The sequence below is a fragment of the Ambystoma mexicanum genome, chromosome 5q (genome assembly GCF_040938575.1).
Source record: "Ambystoma mexicanum isolate Mex_15411 chromosome 5q, UKY_AmexF1_1, whole genome shotgun sequence".
Taxonomy (NCBI): domain Eukaryota; kingdom Metazoa; phylum Chordata; class Amphibia; order Caudata; family Ambystomatidae; genus Ambystoma; species Ambystoma mexicanum.
This window is the reverse complement of record NC_090933.1, coordinates 882,502,513-882,526,605: the sequence shown is the minus strand read 5'-3', so window position 1 is coordinate 882,526,605 and position 24,093 is coordinate 882,502,513. Positions and strand designations below refer to the sequence as shown.

Sequence of the window (24,093 nt, the reverse complement as noted above, 5' to 3'; positions counted from 1 at the left end):
TAATATTATCCCCATATATATGGTCGCCGTAAATAATATCGCGGGAAAAGGTTGTGGCGATATTATATGGGAGACCATCATATATATGGGGATAGGGGCAAAAAACAAAAAAACATGTCCCTCGCATGTTCCATGCAATCATGTCGCCACAAAAAACGACAATTTTTCGGCGATATTTTTGTATGGCGATATTTTTGTGGCGACATTATTACATGGAACCCTTTTTACTGGCCCCTTGACCACAAGGTTTAGCCACGTGGCTTGAAGCCCTGTGCTGTGGCTATTCCTCTCTTTGCCTTTGGTGGTGGAACCTGGGCTTAGAATTGTACTGCTGGTTCCTCTGGTCTCCTCACTTGGGAGGCCAATGTAATTTTATCAGTGTAACCTATAAAGAAGAACCTACCTATACCGAGATGAACTACAGCCTTTGTTCTGTGAATTCCTTTTTATTTCAAATTCTTTTTCATTGGGTTTTTTAACATAACAATTAGTGTCATCAATGTGCAATTTTATAATAACTTGAATATCCCCCCACCCACCATTCCCAGACCACAGTTTTTCTTTTTTCAATTCTGCCTCCACCAGTTGTCCATCATGGGGTGCCTGCTTCGTCAGCGGAAGCAGCTTCCCCTCTGTGATTGAATAATGACACTGTAAGCGCCACCCATTGGTCTAGGTCTTCGCTAGTGTCCAGTTTTTGTTCTCTTTAAGCGCATTCTCCCATGCCCAGTTTCTGCCGTCACCCACTTTCGGAGGTCCTCCCACCATAATGTAGTGCTTGGGTTTTTGGGGCTTTTCTAACCCATAGTGATGCATCTCTTTGCTAGAATATACATCAGGTCCTTAAGTTTGTTCACGGGCTTGTTCTTCTTGCTTTTCTTGTATCTGCCCAGAATGCATGCCTTTGGTGACAGTATGTCTAAGTTAATGTCTGCCTCGGCCACCTTTACAGCGATTTGTGCCCAAAAGGATTGTATTACTTGGCATCCCCAAAACATGCGAGTCATCCCCGCGCAGGGTTCGTTGTATTTTGGGCATTCTTTGGTGCTCGCCCCCTTGAACTTGGAGATGACCACAGGTGTGAGGTATGCTCTATTAGTGATGTAGAACTGTATAAGTTGCAATCAGGCATTTCTGGATACCTTTTTGTGGTAGTGGGTTATGGATCCACAATCCTTATCCTCAAATTGCAGGCCTAACTTGTGTTCCCATTTCTCTTTGCTCTTGAGTTCTTGCTTAGTCGTGCTGTCTAACAATGTTTCATAGAGCCTCGAGGTTTTGTGTCCTCCCTCGGCTGCGTTCAGCATGTTCTCTATGCCCCGTTTCAAGGTTTTCGGTCTCAGGCCATCTTTCTGTGAGCCTTCGTACCACCGCACCGTGGAGTAGGAATTGCCCCTTTGGGAGTTCCGAGGTCTCATGTAGCTCCGTAAATGTCAAGATCCCTTGATCGCACACTAGGTCACCCAGGGTGGCGACTCCGCAGGGTTCCCATATGCTTCTGACCTCTTTTGAGCCCCCAGGTCTGTCCGTCATAATAGCAGCTATTGGGATCTGGCGAGAGTACGAGTCATTTATCTTCACGGTCTTGCATGCTCGTTTCCAGATTTGGATCCCTAGTTTCAGCAAGTATGGGTTGTGTTGGGTTGCGCCTGCAGGGGTCCAGAATAAGTCTCCGAGTAGCATGTGGGGGATAGCTAGTTGAAGGAGTCGGGTGTCAGTTGTGGTTTCATCTGCCATCCACTGCACCATGTGTTTTAGTTGGCCTGCTAGGTAGTATAGCTCGACGTTGGGGATTTTCAGGCCTCCTCTGTCGCAGGGTCTCTGCAGCACTTACAGCTCAACTCTGTGCCTCCCTCCCTGCCAGAGGAATCGTCTGCAAAGCTTGTTTACATCTTTGAAAAACCTTGGTGGGATTTTGAATGGGACGTTGGTGAAGTGATGCAAGAGCCGGGGCAACGCCACCATTTTAAGAAGCCCAGCTCTAACTGCCACTGAGAGCGGGAGTTTATTCCAGAAGTCCATTGATTTTTCTAAGCATTCCTTTGCTCTGACTGTGTTCAAGGTGTATTCGGTTTTAGGGTCTCGGTGGATGGTAATACCCAGATATTTGAAGGAGGTGGTCTCCCACTTGATGGCCATGGTAGGGAGGCATTCTTCTCTGGACTCAGAGCGGCCAGGGGAAAGAGGCATGACTTTTCACGATTGATTTGTATCCCCGTGTATCTGTGGAACCCGTCAAGAGTCTCTAGGATGTATGGCAATATGTGTTCTGGGTTGTTGAGGTATAGGGGAGTGTCAATGTGTACATAGAGACTAGGTGGGTCACTCCGTCTGTCACTATGCCCCCATGTAGCATGGTAACATATGCTGCATTTGGTGAGGAAGCGACAAGGATTCTAGAAGAGGAATGTAGAATGGTGGGATGGACACTGAGGCTGGCGGTTGGAGAGACTGAAGCATCCTTCACATGCTCCTTTAATATCCCCTTTATGTATACCTATATAAGTATTTAAATGTATCAATAAATCCTTTTATTATATAATATAAATGTCCCTAATTTATACTACACCCCATCTCCGTATTCCTGCCTTGGGTATGCTGCGACAGGTTCAATGGCTATGATGTACAACATGGGGGAAAGTGGGCATCCCTGCCGCGTGCCCCTGTAGAAGTGCCACTTGTCTGAGTATGTGCTGTTCGTACGCACCCTGGCCGTGGGGTCAGTGTATAAGAGTTTGGTCCACTTTAAGAAGGACGGTCCTATCCCCATCTTGGTCATGGTGGCGTGCAGCCAGGACCACCCGACTAAATCAAATGCACTCTGCGCAGCCTCCTCGCCAGTAGCGCTGTCAGGATCTTGTTGTCAGAGTTTAACATAGATAGGGGCCAGTATGAGATGCACTCCTCTCCATTCTTACCGGGTTTTAATAGGGGGATAATTACAGCTTCTCTCATGGTATCAGGGAGGGTGCCCATTTCGTATGCTTCATTGAACACTTTGGCTAGGAGAGGTGCCAGTGCATCTTCATATGTTTTATAAAACTCCCCCGGGAGCCTGTCTGTTCCCAGGGATTTTCTGGACGGTAGGGATCTGATGGCCCCTGATGGCACATCGTCTGGGGTGATGGGCTCATCTAGGGCCTCGGCCATTTGTGAATCTAGTTTGGGTAGCCTGATAATGTCCAGGACATCTTCTATTTCAAGGTCTGTGGGGGACAGGAGGTCGGTATAAAGGTCCTGGTAGAACTCTCGAAATGCCACGTTTATCTCAGCCTGTGTGTGTACTACTGCGCCGTCCGGTCTGTGGACTTGGCAGATGGGCTTTCTGGGGGCTTCCCGTTTGTAGAGCTTCCCTGGTTTGTCACCGAGGGCATGGCACCTTTCCATGTGTTTGGTGTAGCTGAGCTTCCCTAGTTTTTCCCAGTGCACCAAACAGGCTTGTCTGAGCTCAACAATTTTTTGTATGTGATCTGGGTCCGAGGCGGCCTTGGCTTCTAATTCCACCAGCTCTTCCTCAGTGCGTGCTAGTGCGGTTACGATGGATCTCTGGGATCCCCCTATGGCTGCAATCATTTCCCCCCTCATGACCACTTTGTATGCCTCCCAAGCTGTGCTAATGTGCTGCACGCTATATTCATTTGTTTGTCAGAAGTGTAGTGTGGACTTCCTGATCTGTACGCGGAAGGCCTCGTCCAGCAGGACCTCGCCTCTAAGCCTCCACATGGGTGCAGGGGTCTAGGTGCGAACACCGTCTAGGTGGTTGTTAAAAGGGAGTCATCAGACAATACTCTGGCCAGGTATTGCGTTTCCCTAAACGAGGCTTGTTGCTCTTCGCTCACAAATATGTAATCTAATCTGGTGTGAAGAGCATGCGGGGGTGAGTAAAAGGAATAATCTCGTTTATCTGGGTGTTGCTCCCTCCATAAATCTCAGAGTGCGATTTGATGTGTCAGTGCGATCAATATTTTGGCAGGTGGGGACTGGCGGGTGTGCTTGCTGTCATATCTGTCTTTGCAGGGGTCTAGGGTGCAATTGTGGTCTCCCCCCCATATCATGGTGCTGTCTCTGTATGGGCCTAGCCGATTGTACAGTGAGTGAAAGAAGACACTGGCGTCGTGGTTGGGGGCATAGGTGCTAATTAGGCAGACTTCCTTTCCTTCTATTGTGCCATGCACCAGGGCCATTCTGCCTTTGTCGTCCGTTTTTGAGTGTATCAGTTTTATGGGGATGGTTGGGGCAGTCCAGATCAGGACTCCTATGGCGAACATGGAGTACATGGAGCCTATCAATGTCCCTCTCCAGGTTTTGGCCAATGCTGCAAGCTTTAACGCATCCAGATGAGTCTCTTGCAGCAGGGCGATTCCAACCCTGCTTCGTTTTATGAATGTGTGAATCTGGCGTTGCTTGACGTAGCTATTCATTCCCCCAACATTCCATGTCATGATTCTGATTTTATCGGCCATGAACTTTGCGTGTTCAAGGGTTCAGGGGTGGTGCTTATGGTGGCCTTTCTTCTGGTTCCGGCAGCTTTTGATGCGATTGGTGGTCTTGGATTTCCCTTATATAATTCCCCAACTAAATACCAACTCCCGTGTTCCCTCCCTCCCTGAATTTTAAATCCCTTGTAACAGAACTTGTTCAGCGAGGTTTCCCCCCCCCGTTCTGACTACCCCGTTTCCGCTCCATTTGACCGTGTGGCGGTCTCTTGGTGCCCTACAGGTGGGTAGGGTATACCCAAATTACTTCTGTGGGTGGAAGAAGTCCGCTTCGGTACGGCTCCTATCTGAATCTGTTTTGCTGCGTTAGGATGTAAGTTTTGCCTTTTGCATTCTTGCCTTGTCTAATGGCTGGGTTTGCGGTAGTCCTTATCGTGGTTTAGCATGGTTTGCGCTCTTTCGCTTCTAAGTCTGGGATCTGTTCCCCATCCATTCACTCTCTGGCTTCCGCCGGTGTGTCGATCAGGCGCGCTTTGTTGTTATGCAGTACTTTCAGTCTTGCTGGATATATGAGCATGTAGCGCAGGCCTGCTTTTTTCAGTCTCGCTTTGGTGTAAATGAATTGGGCTCTTTTCATTTGAACTTGGAAATTGTAGTCGGGATATATGGCTATCTTTGCAGAGTCTCTTTGTATGTAGCCACCTGATCTCAAAAAGCCTAAGATTGTCTCTGTTTCTGTAGTTGAGAACTTTAGCAATTATTGGCCTGGGTGGGGTTTAGTGATGGATCAGTGGACTCTCTCGATGGTGAAGCCTTGCAATAGTTTCTCAGCTCCAATATCTTGCAGTAGGAGATCTTCGATATAGTTCGTGGGGTCGTTCCCTTCAATGCCTTCTGACAGGACTAAAATCCTAATGTTATTTCGGCCGCCCGCCCTTCGGCTTCCTCAGCCCTACCTTCCAGGTTTTTTACCTTCTGTGCCAGTTCGTTAACGTCCTTCAATAGCTGTGCTTTGGTCTCAGTGTTGTCTCGAACCTGGGTTTCGAGTGTGTCGGTTCTGCCAGCAATGGTGCAGACATCTTTTCGCAGTAAGTTCAGGTCTATGGCCACTGCATCTATTTTGCTTTCCATAGTCGTTTGGAGCGTTTTGATGGCAGCCAGGATCTGTGAGTTACCTGGTTCTGCAGTCATTCCAGGGGGTTTAGGTGGTGCTGTTGCAGCACCAGTGGTGCTGGTGTCGGGTCTCGCTGCTCCTCCAGCTGTGTAGGCCTCCATGGTGGTCTGTTTCTGCTTGCCCCAAGCTCCTCTTGTGGAAATTACACAGCTTGGGCACAGGGCATTGTCTTATGTGCTCCCTCGGGGGTGTATGGTCGGCACCTGAGGTTCGTGGTGCATTTGCGGCTTGTCCGTCCGTGTGTGTTTTTTGTCCTCAAACCCCTTATTACGTGGGAGCTGGGCAGAGGGACGCTTTGGTGCCCAGGCTTGCCGCCCAGTCGGGGTGCTGTCCATACACTGTGCCTAGGTGTATGTGGCGCGTAAGATCAGTGTGAGGGCCAGTCCCCTTCCTCACCAGGGCAGGGCCCTATCTCTGCCAGGATCTCTCCGTGCCGTGAGTCAGGCGGCTCCAGTCCCTTGGCGCTTACTCCCCCTCTGCCTCTCCAGTTCCCCGGCAGTGGTTCCGTTGTTTGCTCTGTGCACTCTCTGCGCACTGCTATAGGCCCTGCGCCGTCTCGCCTCAGGGCTTCCTTTCTCTCAGTGAGGGCAGGGTCCTGCGGGGGGGGGGGCAAAGTAGCCCAGTTCCCAGGGTGCTATGGTGTGGCAGTCTGGCTGGGTCTCCCCTCCCCGCTATCTCCTCACCTTGCGTGCTCCTCTGCCTCTGCGATGTCGTCGCAGCTCCTGGGTTCCCGCTCCGCTCCCCGCAGGTATCTTGCCGCCGCTCAGGTGTCCCCTCTGCAGCACTGCCGCGGCCCCTCCGCCGGGAGCGGTCTCCGCTCTATTTGCTGTGTCACCGCTGCATCTGGATATTCCTGCACCGCCACGGGGGCCCCGGCCCAGGGACCAGGGTGCGGTGCTTCTTTCTCCCCTGGTCCGGCCTGCTCTGTTCCCTCGGGGGCAGGCCTCTCACGGTGCCCTGAGTTTGCTAGGTCACCGGAGCCAGCCAGTGCCTGCAAGCACGCCCGTCTCCTTTCCTCCGTCTCTGCGGGTTCCCACTTGTTTCAGCCTTTTCGGCTATGCCCAAAGCTCCCTCGTCCGTTCCTTGGCTCTTGTTGACCCGCCAAGGGTCGGATCAGTAGTCTGTATGTGTGAGCGCGGCGCCGCTAGAGTCCTTCACATGGCGGGCGCCATTTTCCGTTCCGCTCCGGGGCTCCGTGTCTCACAGTGTCTTGCACGAGTTAGGGCTCGCAGGGTCTCAGGAATCAGGGCAAAGTCGCCAGATATCTTCAGCAGCAGATGTAGCGATGAGCTGATGCATTAGGCGTCCTTGAAACATATTTTAGCAGCTTATTTTTGTCACATCATGCGGAGCTTGCCAAATGTGCGTCTTCTCTACATGGTGGTTAGCCATGCCCCTCCCCCCCCTGTGAATTCCTATGAGGAAATTCAAAAATCCTTTCAAAGTCCCTGCAAAGTACCTTAAACTTTTACTTACCAGTGAAATGTGGCAAGATATTCTAAAAGGAACTCAAGTTTGACTTCCTGGGACTGTGTGTTGAATTAAAATGCTTACCATAGGTTTTTAATGGTGCGTTTTATATTTAACTATTTTCACCCACTATAAAATCTGCAACTGTGTAGAAGATTGTGAATGCCATTTGAAACTCTGCTGCCTACATTTTATTGGGTGTCTGGTGGCCCTTTTGGACACAATTACTGTGGTTATACCTGTACTTTGATTACTTACTTTTTGGGGGTGGGGGTGGAGGGTGCAGGAGGTGTGTGCATGTCTAAGAAGGAACAAGTACCAGAAGCAAGCATGTAATTTGTGAAAGGTTGCCTGCGGTTGGGTTTAGGTAAGTAGGGGTGCAATACTAAGTCTGGCAAGGTCTTGCAGTGATGGGACAAAGGTGGTCTCCTCTGCCCCAAGGCCTTTGTTGATCAGATTTAGGGGTGCCACCCTGGATACAAATGCAGGTTAGTACTGTTTGAGTGGAAAGCTTCAATTTTTATGGCGCAGAGTTCCTGCAGTACTGAAGGATGTATTCAAACTGATGCAGCAGAATAGTTCCACAGAGGGTTTCCACAGCTTTGACAAAACAAGCTATCTGGAGTTGATCGGATGTCTTCGGGTACCGAATGCCCCATAAACATGCATTCCACTCCAATAGATTGTGCACATTCGCAAGTTGCGCTCACCTCCTCCCAGTATCAGTATACCGGTACCAGTTGTTTCTACGGCTTCATCAGGCCCTAAAAGCAATTCATCCTCTGTGATATTTGAGCCCAACAAAGACGTTTAAGGAAGCTTAAAATCCTTTTTATCGCTATCAGAGCCTTCTTCTGTACTAGTTTCCCCTCTTCTCAGCATATGGTGCTTGGAAAGAAAGAACAGATGGAGGATAAAAGTGTGAGAAACCCTTCCGATTTCGGACAACATTCTTCTCTTCTTGTACCAAGCATTTACTCATCCTAGTTCAGTGCGGTGCTTGCTTCAGTTGAGTAATCAAAAGATATGAACGACCCATTCCTGTGAACCTTGAAGACACAGATTGTGATGCTCACAGTACTTTGCTGATCACAACCACATTGGAAAGGAGGGAAAGCAGAACTGAAAGACTGGGTAATACATTTCAGGATAGGTAGTGAAACTAAACATTAAAATTGCTCAGTGTGGAAATATGGGGGCAAAAGAAAAAAGATCAGCAGACTTTACACACAAACATCTGAAAATGCTATGTTCCAGTCACGAAACAAACACTGAAATAAAATATAAAAATTGTCAGATGTTTAAGTCAATATCATTATCAAGGTAGTTTCACCCAAACAATCGGAATAGCTAAAAGAGATTGATAAACATTTTCTAATATGCTGACAGAAATGATCAATACTAACAGTTGGCTAGGTTTGCAACACAGTTTAGGTATGTTTGTGAAGTTGCGAATGCCAATCATATTTCATGGGAACAATTGTCAGATTTATGATCCTCCACTCATATGCAGTCTGTTATATGGATATGAACCAGATAACCCAAATAACATTGGCAGATTAATGGGATACATGCTTCTATCCTGCAGACTGTGGAAAGCAAACTGGACAACTGAATGTAAATATGTCATTACCATTCATTAGGCAGCGGACAGAATAGACCCAAAACCCTTAATTATGGCTGAATCACCTTTTCTGTTAATTTGCAAACTGGTTAAGAGATTATGGATAGCAATATGTGCCCTACCCCTAGAGTACAGTACATTGTTCAACCAATATCTTGAAACTGGTGGATTTCGTGGCTACCTTACCATAATATTCTTTTGGAAAGTGCAGCTGTATATCATTGCATAAGAAAACACTGCTTGAAAGTATGCAGATGTGAAATATTTGAAACTCTTTGAGCGATCAGAGGACTAATTACAAGCAGAATTTGAACGCCAGCTTTGTTCTATACTGCTTTATTTTTCAGGGTCTTCCATTAGACTTCATAATAGAGCATAGAAGCAGTGGTAGAAGACGAAGTATCAAAGTTCACCCTGGTATTCAAGTTATGTCAGAACCATGACACACAACGGATGGTCATGCCATTTCCGGTTTAGATCAGTTATTAGAGGTTACATCACAAGAGCGGTCCTCCATCAATAATTGAATAATGTGGGGTAAGACCACAATGCAGAAAGAGCCATGTAGAATATGTGGGACACAACTGGAGACTGCGCAACATTTGTTGACCAAATGCACTGGGCTAAGTTCCATGCAAGAGAAAGGATATTCAATGCTGTGCCATGACATGAATTTTATTCACATGAATCAATTTTGGTCTGTGATCTACGAAGGTAGAAACACTGTTACATTTCACTGTTTATTACATGTGGGAAGAAATTATGAAATTATTACTTTAATGCAAATTTTGTACATGAAGCAAAGACTCAATTTTTACAAAGATATGTTATCTTAAATAATAGATCGGCTTCTATGCATCCGACAGCTGTATATTTGGGGGAAGTGATCTGTACTTCGAAGTTCTTATTGAATTGACACTTATTTTAACTCCTATTTTGTTATATGTAGGGGCTGATTCATGGAATTTGTGCGCCGAAAAACAGGGATGTGTGCGCCACTCTGCCCGCAAATCCCCATTTGTTAAACAGGGATTTGCAGGCAGAATGGCAAACAAATCCCTGTTTTTGAGCGCACAAATTCCATGAATCAGCCCCTTAATGTATTCATGCAATGTTACTGGTTATATTTATGACTGTGAATGGTATCTATATGTATGTATACACGTCTATATACTTTATTTTGTTTAGTGTTAAAGGTTACGATTAACCATATGACACTTGAATAAAAAAATGGAGAAAATATCTGCTTAAAGTAAATGAAGATTGCAAAAGAAAATACATCATGACTTACCATAATCTTCTAACAATGACCTGAGCAACAGAAAGTAGACAAATTGTAAAAACAACTATGTAGAAAGGAAGCAGAGATGATTGCGTCAGCCTTAATATGGAATCTTGAGATGGGGTCTGAAGCGATGCTTGGCAGAGCAGCCATCTCATTGTGAAGTTCCTAAAAAAAAAAAAGTACATTTTGTTTATTTTCTGATACTAGGTAGTACTTGCTTTGAAAGCATAGAAAATATTTCGTGGATGAGGGGTGCACGTACAAAGTGATTTCAAGCTAGCATCAACATTCGATAATTCAGGAAATGAGCAAATATTTGGATAGGTAATGGAGCGAACTAGAAGGACTCGAACTTAGATGTGTCAGGTTTAGGATGTTTATTTAAATAAAAAGAAAACGCCCATCTAACTCTAATGATATGAGTGATGTTCCCTGCGTAATAAACTAAAATGTAAGGGTGCTCGCCAAAGTGCAAAATAACCAGTCTAAGTCCAAGACCTATAAGCTAACTGGCCCTACCATTAAGAAAAAATAACCAAAAAACAGGACGCAGCAATAGCCTCTGCCCTTGACCTCTGCCTGGCCCAATCCCTTGGATCCCTGATCCCTTTTCCAAGTTTTTTTTTCTTTTCTTTTTTTAAATGTTCATCATTGTCAGGGCCTTGGGACTGAGCATGTGAGTTTGGGCTGGGACTGCGGAGGAGAGGGGTTCCAATGTTGCCTTGTTATATGTTTAAAACCTTAATAAACCGATTTAAAAAAAGAAACATGTTCATCATTGTCTCAATGCAGTTCACAAACTCTGCAGGTTTTGTATGCCAAATCTTACTTTCATATGGTTCCCTCTTTCAGGGAAGAAGAGGTTTTCTTAATACAATTCCACCTTTTCCAACTATGGCGGAACCCTCCAGGTTCTCTCTCTCTCCAATTCTGTTCATTATGTTTCTTGGGCTCCCCAAGGTCCTCTGGACCTCCGACAGGCTCACTTTATCAGGCCTTAGTGGGGTGTCTGCCTTGTCTGGTTTCCTTGGCTCCCGTAACACATGTGGCTTTCCCAGCCTCAAACATTAATGTCTCACACTTGCTCAGGGCTCAACAAAGCACACTGGACTTCTGATAGACTTTCATCAGCTCGGTTTCTGTAGGAAGTCTGCCCCTAGTGGCTTCTTCGGCCTCGAACATCAATGTCTTTCACGTTCTCAAAGCTCTGCAAAGCCCTCTGATAGGATTGTTTTGCTGGTCTTCGGTACATCGCATGCCGGGTCGGATTTACCAGGCTCCCGTAGACTTGGCGGTTTCGACAGCCTCAACTCTTAATGTATCTTGGTTTCTCAGGGCTCTCGAAAGCCATTTGGCCCTTTGATAGGCATGATTCAGCTTAATTTAAGTAGGCTGCCTGCCTGCTCAAGTTTATTAGGGTCCCGTAACCTTTGTGGCTTTCCCAGCCTCGAATATCATGGTTCGCCCCTCTCAACGGCGTTCTCTTCAGGAGCATTTGCTTCCCTTCTGCTGCTCAGCAGCTAATGCACTTCATGTACAGAGCTCAGATTCTTTCTCTCCACTGCAGTCTGGTCTCTATCAGTTAACGGGCCCCAGGCCCACTACGGCTTCCGTGTGGTAGCACCACCAGATGAGATGGTCAGTTTACCGTCCCCGTATCTCTCTCGATCTTGGCTTCTTAGACGGTCTTGCGAGCGATTTGTTCGCTGTCCACGATACAGCTGGCTTCGCAGTCTAGCGTGGCTCCCCCCTAAAAAGACGGCTTGCCTCTGCGCAGGATTCACTTTCCTCAACTCAAGGTTCCTCGTAGTTTTATGTACATCATTACAAACAAAAGGGGTGTATTCTTTGCATGCGGCGTTCAGGCGAACTTCAGCATTACCTGAAGCCAAAGAGATTGAAGAAATTTCACTATTAGGTAAATTCAAAACAGGGTTAAAAACAATATTTCCGATTCCCATGTAGGTGGATAGTGTGATCAGGACAAATAGTTCCTTGCATGAATGAGAGTCCTTGTCCCTAAAATGGGAGTTACTCACAGTGAGGTCGTACTTGCCCAGACCCATAGTGAGGGTTTTGCTGAGCAGGCTAAGCTCCCTATCATCAAAGGGGATGGGCTCTCCTCTGGGGAGAAGTGACGAATAGTCCAGATATGTCACAGTAATCTTCCAATAGTTTCCACTGGAAGAGCTGGCTATAATCACTAGTATAATACAGATAACTGCACATTCAATGTCCCACTTATCCATGTCCTTAGCCCCTGGATCTACTTCTTCACTGACCCAACTTCTTTCCACGGATCAGAGGGGTAGTAACAAATTAGTCTGTCAGTGGAACATGCGAGATTAGGCATCAGGACATGATAACGTACTGCTCCTTCCAGCAGCAACTCTTGCTGTAAGTGTTACTCGGTTACAGCACAAGGATTGGCTTTTGGAAGCCTTTCACTTGATGCTACTAAGTTTGTGGGTTTGAAAGGGGGCAGGAGAGAGGTGACGAGAGAAGGAACTACCTCACCCCTCCAGGTGTAGCCTGGGCTTATAATGACAATCATAGCTGGTGCGTTGTGGAAGAAGGGGGAGGCATCCGCTTCCTTACCATAATTTGAGACCTTGGCGCCAGGTTTTTAAAAGGTAGGTGGGTAGTATAAGTGACTCTTGCTTCTCTTGATAGTAAGTGCAGGGCAGTGCAGGCTTAAGTAACAAAGTCAGACCTCTAACCACATGCCAAGGCCCAGAGGATTCTATTCAGCCCACGAAAACCAGCCAGCCTACATATTGGCTAAATGGCAGAAAGCACTTCACTAGTTTGTCAGAGGTTTACGATGGGAAAGGATGTGTGCGCATGTGTTGGATTTACACAAGTCTACATTTGTTTTATAATTGTATATATGCTTTGTGTATGATGATTTTAATATATTAAGAATTATGTGGATATTAATGCAAATCTTGTTTTTAATGTTTTGTATTGTGAAAATTGTACTTAAATGGATATTTATTTTCCGAATACAGTTGATGACTTCACTTTTTGGGATCTTCCTGAAAAACAGGGTGCTTAGAAATAGTAATATCAATTTAGCAGTTCATCCTAGTCGCTTCAGAGACTGATAATGTGAACATTTCCTCTAAAGGGCTTCCCATGTCCTGAAATATACCATTTACTCTTGCTTAATAGGACAGAAACTTCAGTGGCAAAACTAGGTCAGTAATCCACACATGGTGGAAATAAATTACCCAGATGTACACTGTAGCAACAGATCTGGGACACAAGCAGGGATAGGCTACCATCTTTACATGATTTCACCCCCTAAACTGCCATTCCATACAAACATCAGCATGCTCAATGATCCAGGGGACATGGATGGGGACTTCATTATACCGGGAATCGTACAGTCTGACCTTTGCGGTGCACCAGGAGTTCTTGGAATGGCGGGCTCTCTCATTCAGAAACTTCCTTGCAAGAGCTAGTAGCAAAATTGCCATTGTTAAGTTAGGGAAAGAGAAGGCCAGTAGAGTTAGGAAAATTACCCAACCTTGGTCGTTGTGGCAAAGGTGGAAGAGGAACCAGATGTAACCCTTCGAAGATGGCGCTCAGTATTCTCTTTTTTTTAGCCTGAGCTCTGTTTCAGTTATTTTCATCAATGAACCCAGCTACATCCGGTTTCGTTTCACACTACTCAGTCTGGACTACATGATCAGGAAGAGCGCAACATTCTTTGCATCTAGCATGAATGCTTGCAGAGCGAAGGCCCCACACTAGTTTGTTTCCCTCTCTCATCCTACTTCCCATGGCTATACCATGCGCCTCTCCCGCTTCCTTTCCTTGTATTTGCCTCAAGCGTGTCTGTTGCCTCTCTATGCAATGCAGTCCTGTCTCCTCTGTGGTCCTGCCTATTCCACTGCAATACGGAGTTCGTTCCTTTTTCCCCTTTTTTGAAACTTGTGTCCGCTTGACGTGTGGTTGTGCTCAGAAGACTTCCTGGTTATTGCGGTTTGTTTCATCGTCTTCGGAATCCACTCGGCTCTACTATTCTCCAGCTGTCTACAGAGACTCCACTTTCTAAGGGTTTTTTCAGTGGGGACGGATCCCCTTAAGTGTTTTCCTTTAGCGTTTCAGTATCCTTGGATTTTAAACTGAGGTGATGAGATTCTTTGGAAGACATTCATCATCATCATCAGTCCATCGTCTGACCATCATATGCAGGCCAGCCAGTTAAGTGTTTTCCTTGGTGCATTGCTAACAAGTAGACAAAGGCATCGCCCCCAAAAAGGACAGGACAATATACATGGTTAAACTCTGCCAAGGAAACATTGAAGTAGGGTATTTTAAAGGAATTCTATCTTCCAATGATTCTATACAGTTAAATCATTGATATAAAGTCCAGAAGGGATTTCAGCCCATAGGCAAAATCCAGAAAAATGGGTGTAATGTTCTGGTCATGTAGAGAAAAAGGGTCATGCAGTATACTTTCAGCTCCAACTAAGAAAATAAAATCTTTTTGGCAAGCAGATACATCTCAAGTAGTTGTGGAAGAATTGGTTATTGCCCACATTGATGGGAGAATGTTCTTCTGATTGGGGTCCCTAACTCTGGAGTACTACTGCTGCAGACAAGATCATTCTGTAGCAAAGTTGATGTGCGGGAAGAGGGCATTTAATCACGTCTCCCCTAGTTCGGCTTTGCTGCATTGGCTCCCATTGGAATCACACTTTAAGACAATTTGTATTATTTATAAAGTTATGTTGGGGACACCTCTGTATAAAAGATGAAAAGCTGGAGATCTCTGGCGGCATGCATGCAGTGCTTTTAGTTTAAGACTTCAGATTCCAAACGATAAAAAGGCAAAAAAAACTGACAAGATTTCTTCCATATGCTCCTCCTCAATGGAACTCACTGCCAGAAACACTCTACCTTTGTCTATCCCTTCTTTCAGGAAGGAACTGAAAATGTTCCTATTCCTTGATGGGAAATCAACTCTTGCTATGGTAAACTTAAATGTCACTTTACGGGTTAAATACTTGTGCATTCACTTATGAATAGGTATTAGCTGGGGTAATCATTTTAAAGCAATTTGTATAGTTATTGTCCACATTGTGATATATGTGTAATGTGATCCCCTCTCAGGGGAGTTTTGCACTGCAGTTTGGTGCTCCATTACCTTTATGGGTTAGGTTAATGCCTCCAAAAACTGCAAATAAATAATAAAATGTTCTAGAGCCATTATACAGGATGTGCCTGGTGGGATCTGTCATTCTGTGTCCATGGAAGTATAATCACGCCTGTCTTTACAAAGGGAAGTCACTCAGCGCCATCAAGTAACTACATTATCACTATCTTTGAATCTTCCTGAAAAGATTTCTGTAAGATATTTATTGCAAATCTTACAAGAATAGTGTGAGCAAAACACAATCATTGCAGTGAAGGAAGGTGCCTTTTGAGGGAAACCGTTCCAATGGAACACTGCTCGATGCAAACAAATGGCAGAGAAATATAGTATCCACAGAAAATCATCTCTGTACTTCAGAACCAACTTTGACACTGTAGGCCAGGGTGCACAACTGCACTAGCCATTGGCTAGTGATATTGAACTCTGGGAGAGCTTGAAACTTGAATGTCTGTCCCCTGCCGTAGACCATACAACATCATGGAATAAATTCTTGTAAATCGTGCCCAATTCAAACGATAATTCAAATATTGATACAACACCAGATGGTAGATGGGTGCATGTTCATTTGGAAGTCACAGGTCTGTAAGGGCCTCAAATATGGACCAAATATTGGTTCATCCACTAGACATTCCTATGGCTTTGGCATTGGCCCGATCCTTTTACTCTCAGGTTTGGCAGGATGATCTTTACAATTAATGTCCAATTGAAAGGGTACCATGTTTCTAAACCAACCACCAGTTGGCCTCCAATGTTCTCTCTTTTTTAATGACATCTTTTTATTAAAGAAAAGTACAAAACGGAGCAATAAAGCAGAAAAAAGTACATGTGATATCATCCTGGGCATCAAATCAAAATGTTTACTCATGAGAAGAAAAAAAAGAAAAACTAAAAACCAATAACAGAACATAAACTAAATCAAGCAAATGGGAAAACTGTTGGTTAATAGGATAGCACATTTGTAAGGAATAATCAGGAGGTCGGCTAAAGTGCCATCAAGGTAACAAGCGGCAGAACATTTTCATGAAAAACAACATCCGACAACCGACCATAGGAGTCCAACCACATAGTAACTTCCTCATCAATGTATATGATTTCTTCAGCATAGTTTCGAAGAGTGGGGAAGGAGAGTTAGGGAGAAAAGCATCCAACAGTGGAGCCAGGTGAATACTCGCCAAGGGGCCCTCGTCGGGGCCCAGCGTGTCATGCGGTAGGTGGCAAAGCCTAAAGTATTGAGTCAATCAGTTTGCTCCAGTCTTAAATGACTCACTCACTAGTATTTCCTTTTTTGCGGATGATTCTGCTTTAACATCTAAAACGCCCCCTGGTCTGAAGAAGCCACTTTTTTTGCTTTAATCCACCTATCAAGCCAACATATTGGACATCATCCTGGAAAGAACCAAAGTAATGTCCAGCTTGGGAATAAGAAAAAGAGATACAAGTGTCAATATAAAAAGTTTCCCTTCGGAAGAGGGGTCTTAAGATTCCATCAAAGTGGTCCCTGGAATAACTACAAAAAGTGATTTCTCCAATGCTTTATTTGGGTACAGTACTGAGATTCTCACTTTCTTACAGGAGTAAGATTGTTGCTCCTTCACTAAAGATCTGCAAAATCAAGGCCTGTCTTTATGGGGTTTTGGCCACCATGACACAATCAGGAGCGAGAACAGATTTCTAAAGCAGACCATACGTCTACCCCTTTCATCTCTCAATCTGTAATCTGGAGCTTTGGTAGACCCCCATTTTCAGCACTGCTTCGACACTGACCTATTTTGTACTGGATGAAACATTGGTCAAACCCCAAATGGCAGCTTGTCGGGTTGTTAAAGACCATCCAGAGACAGGAGGGCAGCACAGCTATACCGTGGTTTAAACATGCCAGAAATGTTAAGACAAACATCAGGCCCCTAAGAATGCACTAGCCACTGGCTACAGATAATTGACTATTGGTGAGTATGAAAATGTGAATTGAGTGTATGTGGAAAACAGAGGGAGGTGTGACTGTCCATGTCTGGCTATTAACTTAAAACTTGAAATGTTTACCCCTTCAAATTCATATATGTCACCCTATCGGGATACCCCAAATATAGTTTATAGGACATCTCCCTGTTTAAAGAGAAATTCTTTCACCATTTCCTTGATCAGGGTATACATTCATGTCATATCTAGATATGATTAACAACCCATTCTCAAGAGTGTTGTACTTAAAAATGTGCATAGGGAGTCTTCCGGGTTGCTAAAATGATTCATTGTTAGTATCTGGAATTATCAGATCAATGTCGCGTTTGAAAATAGCACAGGGAAACTGCTCAACATCTAATGTTTCTCTGTCCAATAATTTGCAATCATATTTAAAAACTTACGGCTCATGAAACATTCTTTCTGCTTTAAATTTGTTAAAATCTTCATATCATTTGCATGTACTATTCAGGGTAACTGACTTTCTTAAAAGTACCTGGTGGGAAAGAACCCTTATACTTGGACAATGTTAGATACTCAATTGTTTGTGCTGCTTTTTGTATGACTTTCAGTGAAAGCCTTTTATCAAATAGTGATTTGATCAATTGGTATACTAGAACCCCAATCTATATGTCATACAGAATGTTAGGGAGAATAAGTCACAAGAGAAGGTAAGTAAGGAATGATGATGTTGAAACAGGGCAATACATTCAACATTTTTGGAATACAATTAACAGCATTACATTTTCAATGGTGCTCTGAAACTCCATGGTATTCTAAGTGGTGACGGTTAACTGCATTTGTCTAAACGGGTAACAGAACAATATGTTGCTCTTCAAGTTGTTTTCAAGAGAAGAGGTTCCTCCTGTAGGCAATGTTCCAAGACCACTGGAACCCATCAGTTGCAGAAAAACAAAGCAATTCTTTGGGGCATGGAATCTAGCCACTTCTGGGTAGATTTATTTTAGGATTAGTGTTCAGGGGCAGAGGATGATGGGTTGAATCAATTTGGGCCAATAGTTTTGGGTCATCATTTTACCAGAGAACTGCTGTATAAATAAATAACAGTCTTAACATTTTAATCCAGAGAGACAGTAGCTTCCCTTGGAGAATACAAGGCGGCAACCAACTGTGCAGCAATTGCCAAAGTAAACTTTAGACAAATATTCATGTTTGGCAGATTAACTGCAGAACCGGTAAAAGTCGGATTAACCAAAAACCCAGGGGAAGAGCCCATTTTGGACTTTCAAGGCGATAGTCCAGGAGTAAAAGGATAAAGCCCCCAAGGCAGACTTGGCAGAGATGGGGCAAGAGCACTAAAAAGTAATGGTTTCATTTATGGGCTCTCTTTCCGGCATCCCGGTTTTCTCTGAGCTGCCAGCCTAGAGTGGCGGTATAATTATCAGCATGGTGACTTGCATTCCTCAAGGAGGGGTTGGTCTGTGCAACAATTGCAGGTACTCTGCTTGATCAAGAGTATGAGGCTTTTGAATTCCTGGGTTCATGACGTATGCACAGAAAGAGTGACAGGGTTACAGCTCCATGATCGAGTTCTAAATTGGGGCTAGTCAACTGACAGCCGGAAAACCTCCCCAGGCAGGGCACCTATAAGCTAGGTTTACTTACTGCCATATATAAAGTCAAAAGGGCCGACAGGTTGTTTAGTGAGAAAATAGATATTTGGTGAACTCCAAATCGACATCACTATCTGTCCAGCATAAGGGAAACAGCCTGAACTGGGGGGAGGTATCAAATAAGTGATATGAACAACTTAGCTTAATTAAGGCTGATAGACAGTCAAACCATAGCAAGCTATATAATGCATACACATTCCAGCTGAAATCTGAACTCAGAAAATATAAAAAGTGTTATAAATGCAAAGAAAGATGTAGAAATTGCATCTCTGTGCAGTGCAACTTATGTCAGTTTGTGATGTCAACACATGGAAAAAGGACTCACAGGGATTTGAGGTTAGGTCTTCCGCAAAATGTTACCATTAAAAGCCTGCTAACCTAAACGTCTAATCCTTCCACCACGGAGAACCTCCCAAACTACCATCACCAAACAGTCATCAAATGGAACCAAGCAAACTTAAAATCCTGCTGCCCGAATAATACCAACATTGCAGGACCCTGGTATCAGCAGGAATCAGAATGAAACCATACCAGGTCGGTCCAACCTATTAACTCTAAACATTCTCCGTTCCGTTATCCCAGCTCTAGCAGTCAAAAGAGCTTAGGTCCTCCCAATCCAGCTGACACCCACAAACCACAAAGAATCACACCTGCACACAGAACTCTGGAATCTCTGGCCTGCACCCATCAACACCCCACTTTTCATACTTGCTTCTCCCTCTACTCACATTAACCCTCCCTCCATGGCAATTTTATTCCAGCACCATGAACCAAGAGAACACCAATAAGTCAAAAGTGCCCATACAATACCACTTTACATTATCCCAGACACTGCTTTTCAAGTAAGCATGGAATGATGAAGGTGTGAGGGAATGGTAAATGCAATTCAAAAGTTTAGAAATCAACTAGAAAACATTTTCCAGGAAGTGACCTCTCCTCATGTGGACAGGGGACGGCAGCCGCAACCTGATTCTGACAATGGGTGCAGCTATAGGTGGGAGGACCACATGCAGTGAGTCACCCCTCAGGGGGATAACCCAGCATCATCAGATGAAAACATTTCCCACTGGGACAAGGAGGCTTAACGGAACAATGAAGATTGGTGAAGCCGAGAAGCGCAGAACACGCTCTAGTGGTTGTGAGCGTATGATAGGTGCCACAAGATATAAAAGCCCTGACCAGCATGGAAGAAGCAGAGGCTGCCTGGGGAAGCTTCGTCCTCTCGGTGCTGACCAAGAGACTGCTGAGCCGCTGCAGAAAAGACCATGGAGTCTGGAGGCTCGAGAAGACGCCAAAAGGAGAAGGACTGCTGGAGCGGGTACGCCATGCTGGGGCCAACATGAAGCGAACAGAAGTCTTCTTGAAGGCCACAGGAACCAAGAGGCAGCACTAGTGCTGCCTGAACACTGAGACGGGCTCAGCAGCCGATCAGGAGCTTCGAAGGACATGGAAGCCGCTCTGGGAAACCAGTGAACCTGTGAAGCAGAGACGAGATACCAGAGGTTTGCTTTATGTTGACCGCGAGAGGACTGGAGAATGCCATAAAAGACTGGTGAATCCTGAGGAGAGAAGCTGGGACACCGTGACGCTTCGGAGCTGCTATGAAGGTCAGATAAGAGCCAGTGAAGTGAATGAAAAGGGATTTGAAACCTGATATAACAAAGGGAATAATACCAGAAGGGAAGTTTATAAAGTGAATTGTACGAGAAAGTCCTGGCAGGAGAGTATACAAGGCAAAGTCAAGTTTGCAAGTGTGTAAAGTGAACCGCATGAGAAAAGCCTGGTAGGAAAGCACAACAGTTAAAGACAAGCTTATCAATCAAATTACATTGAATGTGGAAAAGAACCTGGCAGGGGAGTATACCAGGTGTCCTGCGAGGCTGGGACCCATATACAAGTTTTGTTTTGCATCTAAGTGGTTTTGTTGAACAAAGAATCCCAAGGAAGACTTGTGCCCTTAGGATTTTTAATTGGTTCAACAGACCTGGTGAAGGGAGACATTTCCCTAGGAGTGGAGTGCAACACCAAGAGGAGGGAGCTTTCGTCTTGGGCTATGAGAACGTGTTATTGAACTGTTATACTGGTGAAGAGAAACAAGGGCAAGGGAGCCATTCTGTGGAAACGTGAACAGTATCCATTGGGAACTTTTGTGTTGTAGTTACACCTTTCTTTTGAACTTGAACATTTGTGCACTTTCAAGGCCAAAGACATTACCATTAGCACCCCAAGAGTTACTGTGAGAATGTGAGGGGCAGGAAAGGATTTAAGACACAGGACGTTTTGTTTTTTGTCATCTTGACACAGGACAGAGCATTCGTTTTGGTTGATGTAGGGAAATGCCTACAGAGTAGGGACAGTGTGGCATGTTCCAACCCCTTTATTATTTTGAATACAAGTTTGTAACCACAATCATAAACTCTGTCTCTATCTCTGTCTCATTTCTGGCGCCTCACAAAATAAACACAACTAAGCCTAGCAACAAAGTCAGCCACATGTGAACGTCCTCCAAATGCTTCCATTAGCACTACAGGTTTAAATGACCTAAAACGAAATATATGTGTGTCAGAAAGCATGAACCGAAGTAATAAAAGCTTCATATGAAGTTCTGAAGGCACAGGGAGAGGTAGTTTTGGCTTTCAACTATTCTCAAACCCACCTAATTCAGGTGGAATAAACACTTTGGAACAAGTAAGTTATAACTTTCAATAGATCTAAGAAACATCCTTATACGACAGGATTCTAACAAATGTATGAGACCAGGAGGAGATGCTGGTACTACAGTAAAGAATAAAGAACTGAAAATGTATTTGCACGCAGGCCTAGTGGACATGTAATTTTGCACCCAATGTAAGGTTTTGAAATTAAGCAGACACAAAACCAAATCTTTTGTTAGGGCACTTTACTCAGGAGGTGGGCCATGCCAGCAGGATCCGCCCACCCAGTTAAGTATTGTCACCTCAATGTTTGAATATCAACAAAGGCAATCTATTGTCAATGTTCATCAATCGCACACCCAGAGGACTGCAAAGAAAAATGATTGAAGTGAAAATGTAAGCTTCTTGTTTAGTCTATCATGAAAGCCAACAATGATGTAAATCTCAACCAAACCAGGTCAAAAGATCAATACATCCTATTTTTAGGAAACATTTGAAGCATCATAAAACAAGGTTTAGGTTACAAAGTATTAACGAAGTAACACATTTTTATCTTGTGAAGTATAGATATCCATCACTTATTATATTGAATGTGTGATTTCAATTACAAAAAACAGTTCTGCAAAAAATATTAACAGGTAGAACTTACTTTGTCATATTTAATCCAAATTTTACTTCAAGAAACTTTAAAATGTGACCATTATCTTTATGGGGAACAACGGCCTGAAAATAAAAACATGATACATTTGTTTTAGGCTTATCATTTGTAGTACTCAACATTACAGATACAGACAGGCATGTGTGAGGAGAACGCATTTTTTATACTTATTTGCACTTGTAGTAATGGAGTCTGTAATACGTATTCTATGAGTCCCATGCACTATAAATGTAACGATCGGTAAAGCATAAATCCTCGTATTAGAGTTCACAATGCAATGAAAATATGTCAATCCATTAAAGCAATTCGCATTTATCCGCTAGTCAACTCCACATTTAAGCAAGACTACATGTTCACTTGTGCACATTGCTCTTTTTCATGGTGATACATTGCAAATTCACGTCCACCTATGCAGACTTCAGCCAGAATCACTTGGACCTAGCTCTATGTGGGGATATAGAAGAAACAGAATTGGATTTATGGGCCCGCCTTCCTAATTCTACTCCCTCTCATGTTCCCCTGCTGGCCAATGAATTCACTTATTACAGTAAACCCATAACTCTGTCCCTCTCAGAAAGTAGGGCTCGGCAGAACTAGGATTAAGCTATGGGGGTTATGTCTAGGACTGTAAAATGTAGTCTTTTTTTTTTTTAAATAGAACTGCAGTGGGTTTACAATCTAAATTAGATCTTTCTGGTCAGTGCGCACTTGCCAACAATCTGTATCCTAATGGAGCTAAATCTAGGGTCGTTATCTTTTCAAACTCTCCTAGGCCAAAGACCAGGAGTTGGATATGGGTCTCTGAGTGATTCGAAGGAGTTTTCTCTTAAATATCTGGGGTATTTTATATGGAAAACGTTGCTCCCTTTATTCAAAGATGAAGTCTCTTCTCTCGAGTATGTACATTTTCTATTTGACCTATTTTGAGATTCTACACAATGAAAATTGAGACTGTACTGCTGTATGGCCTGTGTTTGATCTAGGAAAATTTCTGAATATTATCCAGGGTAAACTTTTGAAAGGCAGGCGGGGGGCGGGTTGTAGGTCTATCATTGAGTATTCTGAATGCCATTATTCATCATGAGCTTTGTTTGATATCCTGAAAGGCTTGTTTCTCCTGGAGACAGTTGACAAACTATGCCAAGATCATCTTACCAACAGTACATTCTGTATATTGTGATTTGAATATAATTATGAGGGATGCCTCATTGGAGTCGGTCAAGTGCTTTAAAGCTAATATGCTGGATCTTCTGAAGGCAATTGGAGCTTCAAAAGAGGATTTACTGCAGCGTTCTGTGAGCGTCAAACAAAAACTGTTCATGATTGGTTGGTTACTATGGATACGATAAACACGTATTCTACCCATTTCAAATATGCACATTTTCCTCATTGAAGGGATTCTCTGCCTATGTATATGAAAAGATTTCCATGTAACAAGATGCAAGCGCTCTATATGCGCTTAGGATGAACCAGCTACATACCATTAAAAGGACTAAACATTGGAAGTCTCAACAGGCACTTCACACTTTGACTTGCAGATTTTGCACTACGGTCGATACTCAGGAAACTTTAGGGCATTGGGTTACTGTCTACCCGCATTTGAACTCTTCTAGATGCCGATTTTTGTATAGACTCTATACACTCGGGCACCGATTATTCGATTAATTTTGTTTTGTCTAGGTTGATGTGGGGGGAGAATGTGTCATTAATAATTGCATTGTATCATTTTTTAGCTATGATATTGGATCAATTGATGTAAATATGTAAGTATGACAATGCATTACTTACCGTAAAAGCATTTCTGATGGTTGTATCTGCTTAGATTCACATGCTGTGCATAGGTCCGACATCCAGTGGTCACTGCGGAGTATTGCATTTTGTTTTTCGTAGTCGAAAAGGGGACGTCGACAAGGCGTGTCTGTAACACTATCCCTATAGTGACGTGTGTTGTACCCATAATCCCTCACGCGTCGAGGTCCCTCTGTTTGTATTTTTCTGCCCTGAGGGAGCCTTCTAGACATGAGTGAGTACAGAA

General features: G+C 44.0%; 1 protein-coding gene across 3 annotated transcripts in view; it reads right to left on the bottom strand.

Moving 5' to 3' along the window:
* The window catches only part of DPY19L4 (dpy-19 like 4), a 1,351,687-nt gene that overhangs the window by 586,140 nt on the left and 741,454 nt on the right, over window positions 1-24,093 (bottom strand). For all 3 annotated transcript variants that reach the window (XM_069621372.1, XM_069621373.1, XM_069621374.1), the window contains 2 exons: window positions 22,050-22,123; window positions 9,996-10,154 (listed from right to left, as the gene is read on the bottom strand). In XM_069621372.1, coding sequence (XP_069477473.1) covers window positions 9,996-10,154; window positions 22,050-22,123 — 233 coding nt within the window. The remainder of the gene's footprint in view (window positions 1-9,995; window positions 10,155-22,049; window positions 22,124-24,093) is intronic.